At 41.0% G+C, this 16,322-nt stretch overlaps 2 protein-coding genes across 3 annotated transcripts in view; one reads left to right on the forward strand and one right to left on the reverse strand.

The window, feature by feature from the left end:
• The window catches only part of LOC127610679 (coiled-coil domain-containing protein 85A-like), a 467,869-nt gene that overhangs the window by 274,828 nt on the left and 176,719 nt on the right, over positions 1–16,322 (reverse strand). The window lies entirely within an intron of this gene.
• fancl (FA complementation group L) overlaps positions 1–16,322 on the forward strand; it is a 36,732-nt gene that overhangs the window by 13,712 nt on the left and 6,698 nt on the right. For both annotated transcript variants that reach the window (XM_052081133.1, XM_052081134.1), the window contains exons 6-9: positions 7,240–7,336; positions 10,128–10,196; positions 13,767–13,917; positions 14,448–14,531. In XM_052081133.1, coding sequence (XP_051937093.1) covers positions 7,240–7,336; positions 10,128–10,196; positions 13,767–13,917; positions 14,448–14,531 — 401 coding nt within the window. The remainder of the gene's footprint in view (positions 1–7,239; positions 7,337–10,127; positions 10,197–13,766; positions 13,918–14,447; positions 14,532–16,322) is intronic.

The raw sequence follows: 16,322 nt of genomic DNA on the forward strand, positions 1-16,322 counted from the left end.
TATTGTCAGATTTTTTCCTTTTTTCTTGTTGAATTAAACCCTTGCTTCAGGACTCTCAGATCAACCTGTTAAATAAAAATGTTCGAAAAAAATGCATGTTAATAAAATGTTGAAGTACCTTATAATGATCTTTATTGTCAGTATCAATACTTTAAAACTGGGAAATAAAATGCAGTGAAAAAAAAACGATTTTATAGCCCCAGCAAATGTTCACATCAGCAAATCGCAGTGAGATGAGGAAAGGAGCTACCGTTTCGCTTCAAACGCATCGCCTGGCAAGCAATCGCACGTGACTGCACAAACTGCATTGACTGTATTTCTTAATGAGACACTCAGCCCTTATTTAGGCTGACCCCAGCATTAGAGTTATATTGTACTTCCACTCGACCACCGGTTAATAATCTAATAGGAATTTAATGAAGATTAAAATATGTAGTTCAGTTGGGACAGTGAATGTAAAAGTTTCATATTTGTTTACTTCAGTTTCTTCTTTTGCGTGTGGCTAGAGTAATCAGACAAATTCAGATTCTCCTCTGCGAAAAGGAGATTCATTGTCCAATCCAGTCATTGTATGACTTTACAGTTAAATAGTGTTAATGCTCCCGTAACTCCTATATGTTTAAAGAGATTGCAATTTAGTTTATTAACATAAAGTATTTCCTTTTGCCTTTATACGGTGTGTGAAAACAGTTGACATAATTTCCTGGAGAACAGCTGGTGGAACTCAAAACAGGAACAAGGATATTGGTGTCATAATTTCTCTTTTCATCCAAGTGGCTATTTAGGGAACTTCTATCGAAATTAAAATAAGGTGTCACAACATAAAGCAATTAAGGAAATAAATAGTTTTTCTATTAATGTTTGGAACTTTTTGCACATGCTCTCCCCAGAGGTATGATTATTTGTAACTGTGTCAAGGTGTTTTTAATTAGAGGAACATCCACTGCTGTGCTCTCCGAGTAGCATGTTCTGATTGGCTGACCTGCAGCAACATAGCTCTACAAAGGGTTGTTAATGACTTCCTTATTTTTAGTTATTGAGTAATAGTTAAATTGTGGCCACATTTATTAACTGTCAGTACAGGTGTTGTGACAGACCCTGTAAATATCACCGAATGCTCTCCTCAGGAGGAGTGGAGGGCTGAATGAAGATCTTGTCTTCTCTTGCCTGGATTATGCCTTGGCTACGATGCTCATTTCCCACTTTGCTCTTAATGACCACAACTACAATTATGATATTAGTAAAATGCAAATAGCTCTAATTGAAGACACTTCGGTTTTAATAGAAGTGGGAAGATATGCTGGAAATGGGACCAACATCATTTTCAACGTGGCAGTACGGTTATGAGGCATTATACACAGTGGGCCTCAATCTCCAAAGCACTTGAGAGTCGCTTAGTGTCTTAATTGGCACGAGCTGTGTTAATAGCCACTAGGGGTTTTTACATGTAATTCTGTCTGCTGATTGGACCAGGTAAATGACTTGTTTTCTCTCTCTCGCTCTTTCTCTCACTCTATCGTCGCAATGACTTTGGACCTGTCTCTCCATTAGTGCATTTTCAGAGTGTGGTCATCCCAATTGGTCGAAGATGGCATATCATACAACATGAGGTCAAGTAGATCAGTCGTTATCACGTGGCCCTAAAACGTGACTGATTGTCGCCATGTTTAAAAAAAAAAAAAAATATATATATATATATATATATATATATATATATATATATATATATATATACGGAGCACTCGGGGCAGTGACCCCCAAACTAGATGAGTGGTTGCAACAGATCCCGGGAACAGTCCAGAAATGTGCAGTGCTGGGAACAGCAAGGATACTGCGCAGAACCCTTAAGCTTCCTGGCCTCTGGTAGAGGACCCGAGCTGAATGAGGGACGGACACCACCCGAGGGGTGAGATGAGGATTTTTATATATATATATATATATATATATATATATATATAATTTTTTTTTTTACAGCCATTACTCTTCGTTTTTTGGTTTGAGAAAGATGTGTGATGTTTCACCAAATTCTCTTCCAAGCTCAACTGTCCTGGGTTGGCTATGTGGAAGACAACAACTAGATTTGATGCAGGTACAGTATAAGGTTTGGGTTTTCTGGAAAATTGTATACATGGGTCTGTCTGATGGTATTATACAGTATTTACAGTGTATGTAGGGGATTCGTTCTTGACGAGAGAGAGGGAGAGAATAAGTTTTTTTACCCAATACGATACGCATCCATATAAGTCATACAGTACGACACAAAGTGCTATTTCACTTTGTGTAATGAGAATTCGGTACGGTAAAGGCCATTTCGATATAATGTTTTGATATGTTCATAATGGTGTTTCTCGTAATACTCTAGCACAGGGGTGGGCAAACATTTTGGCTCGGGGGCCACATTGATTTCTAAATTTGACAGGTGGGTTGGGTCAGCACAAGATATTATATATTAAGATATGACTATTTGCTAAAAAATGACACAAGTAAAAGACCTGGTGGCTTTCTTTGCATTCACTCACTGTCTCAAACTTGACCTCTCCTCGATCTCCACACAAGACAGCGTTGCTCAGCTGATGTCGTGCAACGAACTTTTGAAGCCAGCTACAGGATGCTTCGAAGCCCATAGCGCTATGGAACTAGCTTCCTCTCTTACTAGCGGTCCAGTTTGCGTAAAGTTTTTAGAACGATAACAGTCAAACCATTCCAGGAAACGTTCCTTTACTCGACTGTCTGTTGAGCCGCAAACAATTCATTCTGAGCATGGAAATAGCCAGAATCGCTTCCTTGTTTTTCAAAGTCTCGCAGATTTGAATCTTTCAGAGTCCAAGCGTCTTCTAAATGTTTCGTACTTTGTAACCCGCTTCGTTTAATCAGATAGACTTCACTTTCTCTTCCGCGGCCATTACTGTTCCTCTTTGTTTGGATGCCATGATCTACAGGACGTAAACATTTTCGCAATTCCAGTAACACTGCAATAAAGAGTCACTTGCATGTCGCTGTTTTGGATCCAATGATAGAAAATAGCGCTGTCGCGCGGACACACTTACTCCGATTGTATTGTATTGTCGTATCGAGCGTGGGAGTTCCTTGAGTTGGCGCTACTTCAGGCTTCCTTATCGTCTCCCCCTTCCTCCCTGTGCTCTGCAACTTCAAGTGACTGCGCCACCTGGCATTGGAATGCCTGTCATTGCAAGTCCAAATGAAATGACTACGCGGGCCGTAGTTTGCCCACCTCTGCTCTAGCAAAAAACATATAAAACGGAGAATCTCTGTCTTTTTCAACAATAACTTCCCTTATTTTCAGAATAAAATGTTTTTTTTAACGCATGAAATCATCAGTGTAAACAAACCCTTTTAATTATGTGCTTCATTTATCAGAAAAATATTCAGCATTCTCTTTTTGTGCAACAGAAAAACACATATATATTAAGGGTGTGGAAAACAATCGATATTAATCGATACATCGATGCGCACGTGCGCGATGCGAGGGCATCGGCTCATTCACTGGGTACGGCGCGATTGACGGGTGAAATCGAGATTCATCGCGATGCATTGGTGGGTATCGGTAAAATCCGATTCAAGCGCCGTTTTATTCATGTTAAACGTCACCTATCTGCCCTTTCCTAGGCGCAATGAATGCACCATCATTGTTTTGCGTTTTGTGTTGAATACGAACGGTAGCCGTGCGTCACATACAGTCCAGTACACAACTAGCGAAACACTATGGAAGTTCGCGCAAGCAGCAGCGAGGAAACTACTGTATTTAATGCTTCCGCAACATTCAGATCTTATGTTTGGAAATACTACGGCTTCGAAAAGAAAGACGGAGAGATTGATAAAAGCTCCGTAATTTGCAAAGAATGTCGCACTACGAAGCCATACAACGGCAGCACCATAAATATGCAGACCACTTAAAACGATGTCACCACATCACCGACAAGTTTCCCGCCCCCTCGCCCGCCTTCCCGTCCAGTTCCTCGTTGGACACCGGAGAAACTCTTAGCAAACCAGGTCAGGATCAGAAAAAAATTGCCTCTTATTTTGGGGGTCCCCTTGCAGCTCACTGTGACCGCGCAAGGAAAAACTATATATGGATGACTCTTTTGGACATTTCATTTTGACACTCAATGAGAGTGGTCTGTGTACGCTACAATACACACAGCAGCTTTGAGGCTGTGACTGCCACATTGTTTCAATTGTATTTTTTTCTGTCCTATGGAGATGGATATTTCATATAAGACACTCAGTGAGTAGTCTGTTTGTGTTTACACTACAGCAACAGCTGTGAGTCTCAGGTGCCAAATTGTTTACATTTTCTTTGCACAAAACCCAATTGTGAAAGGGCTTAAATAAATTGTTTTACACGTTCTACTGTTTATAAGGAATAAAGTGGTCTACTTTTTGCAATACCATTCTGAATTCCATCTTTTTTTAAACTTTTTTTCTTTGCGTATTTGCATCATGTTTAATTGCACAATATCACAACAAATTGCACTGGATCGTATCGGATCGTATTGATTTGAACTAAATGTGTATCGCGTCGTATCACATCGTGAAGACGGTGAAATGTATCGCACCGTGTCGCCAGAAAATTCCATGTATCGTTTAAGTATCGCATCGCTGGTAGTGCATCGAGATGTGTATCGAATCGTCCTCAGTGCTGAGATTCACATCCCTAATATATATATATATATATATATATGTATATACAGTATACACACACACACACACACACACACAAGTATTAATACATGTTATTTGTTCCACTACATTAACTCAATTTTATTGATTTTAACACAATTTATATTCATTTAAAAAAAAACAGTTTTGCCTGTACCATCAGGTCTGTGATTTGTAAGATAAATAAGTGGTTACCGGTAATGGAAAAAAAATGAACTACTCAGACACCTGTTATATAATAGCAGTTTGTGCTATGGCCCTGTATGTGATTTGTGATATGTGAAATAAATGCTATTCCACAAAATTGTTCAACTTTAATTTCGCTTGTGGCTGCTGTTCGGGTATTTTATGCTGTTGTCTGCTGTATCTCAAAAGACACGCATGATATGATGGGGCTTTTGCTGGTGCCATGACTAAAGTGTGATGTCACTGGATTATCTTTTTCTTTTCATAGAGCCGCAATTATTTTATTAATGCATTCTACAAAGCGTCAACGCTCTCCTCTGGATGCTTGTCACTTGGACAGATGTATTAAATGGTCTTGCTTGACGGATGTGTGTATTTATAGCCGTAAACCGATCGTTTTTTTTAGATTGCTCTATACTATTTGTGTGAGTACTCGAGGATATTAAGTTATCGTGATTCAGAAGATGTCTTCTGCTGCTAGATCATATTTATCTGCTTTTAACATCTTGCACTGCTATCGGTATCAGAGCACCGCAAAGGCAAGGATATGTGCGAATTACAAAAAAAAATATGTTTGAAGATGAATCAAGCGATACCATAGATATAAAGCGATTGGGGTTAAGAGCTGGGGAAATAGAAGCAAATTGTCCTCATCATTACATTGTGCGTTTCGATGTGTGGACTTCAACGTCGATGCCCTTCACTTGTGTTTGATTGCGAGTGTGCGTCACATTTATGAGCGACTCGCTGTGGACATCACCTGCCATCATTCCATCACTTTACTAATGGCATGCATACGTGTCATCCAGGTGGATACTGCTCGCATCACTCCTCTGTAACACACTCCATAAATAGTCGGCAGATATACAGCCACGTCTCAGCTCTGCACACTCTGTAAGGCACTGTAAATCTCGCCGAAGACTCTCCAAGTCCTTTGTCTTCGATCAGTCTTTTGTCTCAAAGTTTCAGTTGGCTGGAAAGTGTACTGGAAGAGGGGCAGCTCTCACTCCATCATAGTGTGCTGCCCCAACAGCAGGGCAGTAAATCTAAGTGTAGTGTTGGTGCATGACCCGGACAGATCAGTGCAGTGTCCTCCGCCTCAGCAGGTTGTAATCAGCTCAGGAAGGAGCGATCTAATTTATAGGCTAACCGTACCTTGCGACCATGATGTCACTCGTAAAGTCATCCAGAGAAACATTAGTTTATTAGTTGTTTTTTTTCTATATGCTTAAAGTAGCTGTACAAATGATCACCACGGCTCTACACTCACTTCTGCGCTTGTAGCACTGATGCGACCAACTTTTTTCTGTTGGTTGCACCACACAGGATTTGGTTGCACTCTTTATTTGCCTCTGTGTCGTCGGGTCAAGTGGCATAACATAGTTTCATATGATGTAAAGATTGACAGTGACTGAAAATATATTTCAGCAAGCTTTACTCGAGAAATATAGCAAGCTAAGCTATAATACCGTGACGAAAGTAGCAGACTACATCAAAGCTTTTGGTGTTTATTGGCTGAATTATGATGACTGACTTAGCTGGCGATTGTTTTGTTAACTTTGGGAAATACCTGAATATGTGTCCTTAAATTTATGCTTGACTTTTTGGATGCTGACAAAAGGTTCCTTTTGAGGTTGCTCAGTACACTCAGGAGCGCACTGTGTAACTCTTAGGCCTTGAAAAATAGCATGAGTTTGTCACGGTTTGGCCATGTGGATTGCTCTGATATTGTCTCCAGTTGTGCACTTTCCATATCACTCCGCACGATTCCCAGGCACCGTCTAGTGTGGACCGCAACAGAAGAAAAGTTTTGGAACATGACGTCCAACACAAGAGATTCATGTCAGGTTTACAAGTGCCTGGGGAAACGTTGCTTCCATGGGCCATGTGATTACCAAAGTAGGGTATCTTCACTCCTGAAAAGTTATTTGATGATGATGGTGTTCAGCTTGGCCTGGCTTTTGGTTTTGACACAGCGTTTCAGTCAGTGTAGCCCAGCCATCGCTTAAAAGTTACAGATCTTCATAGAACCAAACTGCCAAATCAAGGAAGGGTGGGCACAGCATTATGCAAATTAGCTGCATTGTTAGCTCACAATCTGAAAAAATTTAAAATGTATCTGGTACTAGCAAAGAAGTAATTTCCGTAAAATGACCCCTTCAAATGAGGAATCCAATGCAAATTTGTTTGTATGTAGTTATTTGTTTTATTTTGACGTGACATCTGTACTTTAATGAACTGGCATCAAGTGTGTTGGTATTTTGCGTTAAAGCTGAGAACAGCCAACAGTGTCCAACGGTTACATTTGACCGGCATTAATAATAATGCATAATATGTTGCAAACTGAAAAATGCTTGACGTGCTTGTGTGCAGGCTACTTTTCATCGACACCCAGTTTCAGATGTTGAGGATGAAAGCTGAGGACTCCTCTGGACGGCAACACATTCTTACCATTAACCTCAAGTCCAAGGTAAGTGTGTCTCCTACTTGAGTGTATGAAAACACACAGTCGGCATTCATGACTAGGTCATCTTCCTGATAAAAATGATTCATTATCACATGGAACGTGGTCCATCTTGATGTTGATATTCAACCAATCCAAATGCGGGTTTGACTTCATTTAACACATATGGGCCATTCAATTTTGCTGATAGCAAATCAGTGATTTACATCTGGGCCTCGAATCTGGGGCAAATTGGAGAGGGTGTACAAACTTGATAACCCACTGTGACTGAGATGTAGCACAGATAAAACATTTCCACACAGACCTCGACATGATAGAAAATGATCCTCTATGAACAGAGAACTACACTTCCTCTTATCTACATTGGCCTGTCACCATTTGTTGCTTTCAAGACTATGTGCATGGACAGCAACAACCATCCTACTGTAACTGTTGAAAGGAATCTTGGACATGGCCCGCTGTTACCCCGTATCGAGAAGCCAAAGGAAGAAAAGGCAAATGTTGCTCTTGCTTACTGCCATTTAAGATCAAAGTGTAGGTGCAATAGACACTGCACATATCAAGCTTCGTGTAGTTTACCTTTGTATTGCCTAATGACAACCTTATTGATGTTTTGAATTTAATAATAAATAATAATCTATGCCGAACACATCTCATCTAAGGAAATTTCCATACAACATAGATATTTCATTCAGCATCCCAAGATCACAGTTCAAAAGGAAAAAGCTTTTTTCATTTAGTGAGGTGCCATATTCCATGCACCCCCCCCCCCCCCCCCTCCTGCCCTACCGCCCATCTGAGCAAAGAAAAACTCCCGGAAAACAAAAAAGAAAGGCACCTTGGAATGTGAACACATATGGAAGGATACCCCTTCCAACATAATGAGCAGGTTGCAGTGGATGCCAACAAATAAACAAATGACGGAAGGGTATGTGCATGATGGAGACCAATCAGTGCAATGTCCTCCAGCTCGGTAGTTGGTGATCCTATCAGGAAAGAAGTGTTTAATTTAAATTTATCGGGGCAGCAGAGTCAGTGACCGTGATTATACTCACCAAGTCATCGTGAGATTAATTAATTGAACTTTTTGTTTTCCTGCCCTTGCCTACATGCTTACATATCATTCGATTTGTGAATTGCTTCTTTACTTGGTGCAACACGTTTCTTTGACAGTCATGACAAATATTATCACACTCTTAGCTTTTTTTTGGTTAAATTTTAATGTTTTTTTTTTAATCTGGGTGCAAAAAAAATTGTTACGTTTAGAAGTTTAAGTTAGGTTTTTCACGGTTAATACTTTTTATTGCACTTCTTAAGAGTACTCACAACTGTTGATTTATGATATTTGTTTGACATTACCACGGTGACATGATGCTTGGCTAAGCCCAGCTGACATCCACTTGGGAGAAGGGAGAATGCTGAGAGCCCACTCGGTGCCCACCTGCCCACTTGGCCGTTTACACGTTTCTTTCTGGAACTGTGAAAATCCCTTTGAGTTCTTCCTGCCTTCCAGCTTCTTCCACAGGATCGAGTGCCAGGTCATCCGTCACTAAGCACAGCAAGGGGGGAAACGGTGCTGGAGGAGTTGTGGATGACGGGGAAGGGAAAGCAAGGGTAATGCTGAAAAGTTATGGCTTGATGTTAAAAAGGGAGAGAGAGAGAAATATCTTGTTTATGCTGTTGCATTACATATTATTGTCCTTCTCATACCACAATTTTACTGTCACGTCCAGGAAGGAGGCAGCACTATTTTTAAGCTCAATTTTTTTGCTAAGTGGGGAGAATCTGTATGTTCTTGGAATGGAGATTTGAGTTATTGTTGTCGACACCGAATCTGCTTAAGAGAAACATTTTTAAGAAATGTCAAATCAAATTTTGTCCCAATAAATATTGGGCATCTCGTTGGTTGAGTTTATCAATAAGCATTATTTTGTGATTTCCAAGTGTTTTAAAGATATTTTAGGTCAGGTGTGCCCAAACTTTTTGGGTCGAAGATCTACTTTTCGAACAACTAACCTCCCGGGATCTACCCTTACCGGCGTGCGCATGCGCACACACACACACACACACACACACACACACATACACACACACACACGCGCACACACACACGCGCGCACACACACACACACACACACACACACACACACACACACACACACACACACACACACACACACACACACCACACACACACCATGATGAGAAACAGCCTGAAACAGAGGCATGCCACACACTTTAGCAGCCTGTTAACTATTGTAGCTCACATGTACCGTTTTAAAGTGCTTCCCTGGGCTCTCCTAGATTCCTATTCTTTGCTCGTGCCCTCAGTGAATTGTACAAGAAGCAAACTCTGAATGAGAATCATAACGATAAAAGATTGAGTGCAACAGCTCTGATCACAAGCTGCAATTGCAAACTGCTGAGCGCTAACAACCTCCGGTGACGTAATCACGCGCCACCGTAAATTTAAGATTTACCTGCTTTATTTTATTTTTTTAAAAATAGTGAAAATGAAACTGATAAGATGATTAGGGTGCAGTGTATATTAACACAAAAAATATATTACTAACATGTACAAAGACACACAAATGGTTGTTTGTTTTTTTTTCTCGACACTCCTCGGATCTACTTGGGACCTGTCTTAGATCTACCGGTAGATCAGGATCTACCTAATGGGCACCCCTGTTTTAGGTTTTATATTTCTTTAATATTATATGTTATATGCTCATGTGGAGTTGTTATTGTCAGGTTTTTAATTTCGGGTTCTTAACGGCCCACTCTTCCCCATCAACAGCACCCAGCAGAGGCTCCTGATTGCTCAGCTGACCTGCCCGTCCCCCTTCTCTTAAAATGGACACCACAGGTTAGCAAATGTTTGGGGACAAACATATTTTTTCAAAATATGATGAGATTTGATTTTATCTATCATGTGCTTGCATATCGTCTTTTATGCATATCTGCTGTATGCTTCTTCCGTTTGTACCTGTTGCTTATTAGCATTGCAATTTCTTTGTACGGTGGATGAAATGATGATAAAAGTACTTTATTTTGGAATGTGATTAGAATTATACCAATATACTACTCTGGCATTTGTATGACATTCCTTCTCTCTTTTGCTCTGCTCTCTTTTTGTTGTTGTTGTTTTATTTTTGTTTGTTTTGTTTTTTGTGGGGGCAACAAAAACCTTGCTTTGTCCTAAATCCCTTATTTAGCATGTGGCTAATGGACACGGAGCACAGCATATTTTCTATTGCCACCACTCGGTGTTACTTTCTCTGTCACACCATCTAAATGCTGGGTTTTTTTCCACAACCAAAACTCCTCTTGGTTTTTCCTCTGGCCTGGCAACATCATATTATACATTTAAATTTGTTCTGTTACTTCTTACCCTTTGTGTGCGAGGACTCTTGCCACGAAGGACCCATAATAACAACTGCTCACCAAGTTCCCACAGCTCGCTACACCTACTTTCTTGTCTGCTGAGGAGGTGACTGGTACCTGACAAAATCAGAGGCTTTTAAATAGCATTGGCCAAGGCTAAAATAGCTTTGGCCAATGGCAGGAAGGCTACATAGGACAGCTCTGTCCCAAGTATTCCTTCAAGGTATAGGCACTCTTAGCCGAGGATGGTTTACAGTGCCTTTTGACGGGGAGCTTCTTGGTCTTTTTGTCGACACTTTGGGTTCCTGTTGGAGGGCTGGAGATTCATAGCCTTTGTTTGACCATAAGCTGCAAGACATTTGCCATGGCCAAGACCTCACAGCCGTGAGCTGGTCCACAACTTTGCGCTATTTCAGAATATACGACTGACATCCAACACGTGATCTGTATACTCGAAGCTGGGGAGGAAAACTCTGGATGTCCCCGTTAAGCCGGAGGAGGTGACTTAAGACCGCCTTAAGGCTGCTCATGTGGTCCTTGTGGTACCGGATCAGATGGTCCAAACCCCTCGTTGAGGGAGCCCTTCTGGCTCAGCCTCCAGTCCAGCTCCTGTGATTTCCCCAAACTCTGCAATCACCCTGGACGGCCCTCCTGTGAAGCCACCAAATCTCTCCCCCACTGTGTTGACTTTTAGATGGAGAGTCTTCTGTGTGGGACAGCTAGTATGTTTTTCTCTTTTGAACTTTTTGTGGTTGGTGGGAGGTGGGGTGCTGTGAGTTGACCTCACAAAAATTGTAAATATTCACCGAGGGGCTGCGCCTGAAGAGCAGACCTCTGGTTATGAGGAGTTACTCTGGTTGCCGGTTAAGAAAATGATCGAGACTTTTTCAATTGTTTTTGTTTTTGTAAGTGGCCATCAAACTGTTGAATCAACTCCTGCCTCTGCAACTATCACATCTCCACCGTACGATGATTGCTTTATCAGATCTTATTTTCAGCATGTAGTAGCTCACTCTTCTGCATTTCAATTGAATGGTGGCAATGTAGTCTACACGTGATGTTCGACAAAAAATCCTGATGGCGAAATGAACCTTACTTGTTATATACCTGGTTTAATGTGCAAACAACTCTGTAATTTTTTTTTTGGTTAACTTTTTGCCTCCTCGTTACTGGTGTTTTCCCCTTTCATTTGCAGTTATCTCTGCCTTTTGGTGAGTTCATCACACACAATGGTTGCCTTGTCCCTCAAAAACTACTGCCCAGTATCGAAAGCGTTATCAGATTTTCAAAGAAATTGGACGAGGGACTGAATGGTTGCCTGCATGCGTGCATTTGCATGTGTGTGTGTGTTTGTGAGCGTGTGTGTGTGTATGTTGATACATGGCAGGCATACAGTGAGGACCAGCTTAGAACAGCGCTGCCGTATGGAGCTTGTCTGCCTGCTGGGCTAGTGATGGATCTCTCCCACACTACAACATGAAGTGTGCGCGTGTGTATGTCCTTGTGCTGTGTCGATGCGCGTGCATGCACATCTATGCCAAGTGATTTTTATTTTTTTGTCTGATGAGTGATGGGTTTGCGTGTGTGTGTGTGTGTGTGTGTGTGTGTGCGTGTGTGTGTGTGTGTGTGCCAGTGTGCGTGCGTGAGTGTAGGGCAGGGGGAAGGGCCTGTCTGTCGGCAGTCCTGACATGTTCATTTGAAAGACTAATTATTGCTTGCTCTGTTGCGGGGACAAGACGTGCTACTCAGGGCAGAAATTAACAGCTAATATGTATCCCAATCTAACAGTGTATGGCGTATATAACGTCACCGTTTTTATTTGAATGAGGGCTTTGCATCAATATGCAAGTGTAATTTTGATTACTAATTCAACTCAAATGCAGAAACCTTAATTGGTCAGAATCACTTTAACCTGCTTTTTGCACAGTTCATGTGTGTTAAGGGCAGTCCGGCTCTATTTAACGTCATTGTTTATGTACAGATACAGCTTCAAATATACCAACATATTTGTAAACTTTCAACCTTTTGTGACGTAATTGCCTGAATGGAGTTTAATAGAAGCGTGAGTGGCTGCTTTTTTTAGATCTAAATTGAGCTTGGGTGTAGCCATTATCACAAAGAAAACTGAGAGAACTAATAAGCTAAACCTCACATATAGTCTTGAGTACATTCTTGCTTTCACTCTTAACTCCTGTCTTAGATACACAAGGAATTCAATTACCTGCGCTTCTCTTTCTTTTAGTTTTTTTTTCCCTCCTGAACCGGGCTTAGCATAGTTATCCTGTGCGCTAACCATAATCATGCCACTGGCATTAATTGGGCTGTAATTGCAGAGGCTCTCAGCACCTGGACGATGCTTAATTGTGTGCACTGTGCTGGCACAATGACCTATAATTTTTTGGGCTCTTTTTTTCTCCCTCTAATTTCTTTCCCACTCATACCATCTGTATTACTCACCCACACCTCTCTCAGCTTTCCTTTCAGTTCCTGTTTGTGTGTCCTTGTTAATGTGTTTGCCTTAAGTTTCACTTTTAAAGTTTGGCCAGTAATGACGTGCACAGCTCTACAAGAGATTTATTCTGACAGCTCTAGCCGTTTTTTTTTTTGTTTGTTTTTTGAAGATGGTTCATTATTCTTGGTCAGTGATGGGCAACTGGCGGCACATAAATACATACTTTACACAACGTTTTATCATTTTTAAAATCACATTAAGGCACAAAATTAAACTTCATACTAAATTTGAGCTTTTCTAAACGTACACCGCACTTTTCCATATCATTCAAATGTATTGGTTTTTTTTTTCAATATTTAACAATGCATTTTTGTCATACTTCTGGTGAGGACGTGTGTTTTCTGATGTAGCCCTCCAAGTAGCAATGATGAAAAATTGGTCACACCTCCAGCGTTTTTGAAGTTGCCCATCCCTGTTCACAGTAATACAATTTGTGATGGCGTTCATAATGCTTTGACTGTAATTTAGCAGATTTCTTTTAAGTAATGCCGTACTGAATGTCTGGATTAACAACTTTCTGCTTGTTCTTTGATTTGGTAGTCTTCTTTGAACCAACTCTATAGTCAGTTCCTGCTGGTCATAGAGGCTCTGACTGAGTTCTGGGATGTTCTCGATGAGATTGACGCAAAGACCTGGATTCTGGAGCCCGAAAAGCCAAGTCTCTCTGACACTATGAGGCGGATCGCTATCGGTAATATACAGCGCTTGACAAATACAATAGATTAAGCTTTCAACCACTACCACTACTGGTACTGTTAATACAAGCAAAGTGATGAACTGTACTTTATTGCAAACCTTCTCTGAATTAAATACTGAGTGTATGTGCAAATGTAAATTAAAAGTAACAAATTTGCAATTGTTGTGACACGTTTGCTTGTAAAAACACGAAAAGTGTCCCTGCCGTTGCAGTTGCAATTGATGCTTTCCAAAGTGTGGTGCAAATGGCTAAAACTTCTGTGCAGGAAGTCAAACATAAAACTGGCACACGCTGCTTCAGATGACTTTTGAGTTCTGCTTCAATATGTCACCTATATTGTACATTCACTGGCTTGGCTTCTTTCAACTTCTATTTCCTCCAAATACACCAGGTTAAACCCGTCAACAAGTGCATGTTTGCCTTTTGTTTTCCTCTATGTCTCTTCAGACACTAATTGAGTAAAATCTACTTATGCATGCAATGTATTTGATAACTCGGCATAAAAATATGTTTTGTTTCTGCAGGAAACAATGTCTCCATAAAAGTAGAAGTTGATCCCCGACACCCAAAGATGCTGCCAGAATGCTGCCTGCTGGGAGCTGAGCATGGTCAGTAGAACCCCATTCAGATGTCAATGCTTAAGTGTTATTTTAGGTTGCGTTCATATTGCAGATGCAACGCATACGTATCCGATTTTGGATCTACTTATGAAAAAAGCCCAGGTCGGATTTGAAAAAAATCTGAATTGTACCGTTCACACTGCATGAAGAAATCAGACATGTGTCGCATATGGGCAAAACAAAGCTTCAGTCAACTGAAAAAAAAGGTTGTTTTTTTGCAACGCTGTGATGTGATGAACCTTTTCAGGGACAGCGGTTACTACAGTGGACAGCTTATCAGGTTATCAGGTACTGGGTGCATGAAAGGGTTCAGAAAATGTTACGCTTAAAAAGGACATTTGTTTCAATGGCTAAAAAAAGTTTTGGGGGGAACAGAGCAGACAGATTCAGAAAGTGTGTGTGTTGTTCCCCCGTCGGCCCCATCCACTACACCAGGGGTTGGCAACCGAAAATGTCCATATTGGACCAAAATAAACAAAAAACAAATATGTCTGGAGCCGCAAAAAAATAAAAAGCCTGATAATGAAAGCAATAAATGCTATATGTATCTATATGAGCTTTATTAGCCTGCTATCAACATGACTAAGTTGGCTACAAATACACAACGAGCATTGATGATGAAAAGTTTTTTTTCCCCCTCTGTAGTTCATCCTGTCGAGGAGGGGTGCCCAAACTTTTTTGACGGACGATCTACTTTTCGAATAACCAACCTCCTGCGATCGACCCGTTACCGCACGCGCGCACATACGCACACACGAACACATGCATGCCGTAATGAGCAACAGCCATAACGGCCGCTGAGATGAACGAGTCACACGGCGCACTTTTGCAGCATGCTAACTATCGTAGCCCACGTGTACCATTTAAAAATGTTTCTCTTGGCCGCTCAGATTCCCATTCTTAGCAAGTACCCTCGGTGAATTGTACATGACAGGCAGCTGTTTTTTTTTAGTTTTTTTTTTAACAACAGCCCCCTGACTGACATCCCGCCCTGCTCATAGAAATGTGTGTGCAGGCTATGACGCAAATATTCATTGACGAAATGTTGACATTGAAGATTTATTCTACACATTTTTACAGCATCGGAATACATTAATGTTTGTGTCATGTTTGTCCTTAAAGCACAAAAATATTTTTCCCTCCCATCTTTTTCCACTTTCAAACATTTTTGAAAAAGCTTTCGGGAGCCACTGTGGGGCACTTAAGAGCCGCATGTTGCCAACTCCTGCACTACACCCATGCACACGAATGCTAGTTCAAGCTGAGTTTAACAAGACCTAAGATGCATCGCTTTTTATTTCACAATGGGCAGCGAAGTCAGCATTTTCCCATCATTTTCCAGATGTGTAAAGAGCGATTTCAGGGTGGGGGCCGGATTTAATTTACCAACCTCTGGGGGGGGGGGGAATATCAGACGTGGAGCTCTAAAATTATTGAGATCAATGACATATCTAAACGCTATATACCTAACTTATGGTGTCTCCTTGTTGTCGTCTTTGTTGAATTCACCGATGAATTATGAACTGTCCTGATGGTATCGCACTAATGACAGAGCTCATTCAGTTGTCCTCTGCAAGGGCTCTGATATACGGTCAGCGACACACTGCCGTTGAAACCTAGTCAAAGGGATAGAAGGAGGTGCTTTTTGGACAATGGATTTGCACTGTGTCAGACCTCCTCCTTTTTTAATTAATTAACCCTTAGGTCCTTCGAAACAAAAAACCCCTAAGTTACGCATTTTACAATTTTGGAAATGATGTATGTTGTGTTATACATTCT

Source organism: Hippocampus zosterae, chromosome 11 (genome assembly GCF_025434085.1).
Source record: "Hippocampus zosterae strain Florida chromosome 11, ASM2543408v3, whole genome shotgun sequence".
NCBI lineage: Eukaryota > Metazoa > Chordata > Actinopteri > Syngnathiformes > Syngnathidae > Hippocampus > Hippocampus zosterae.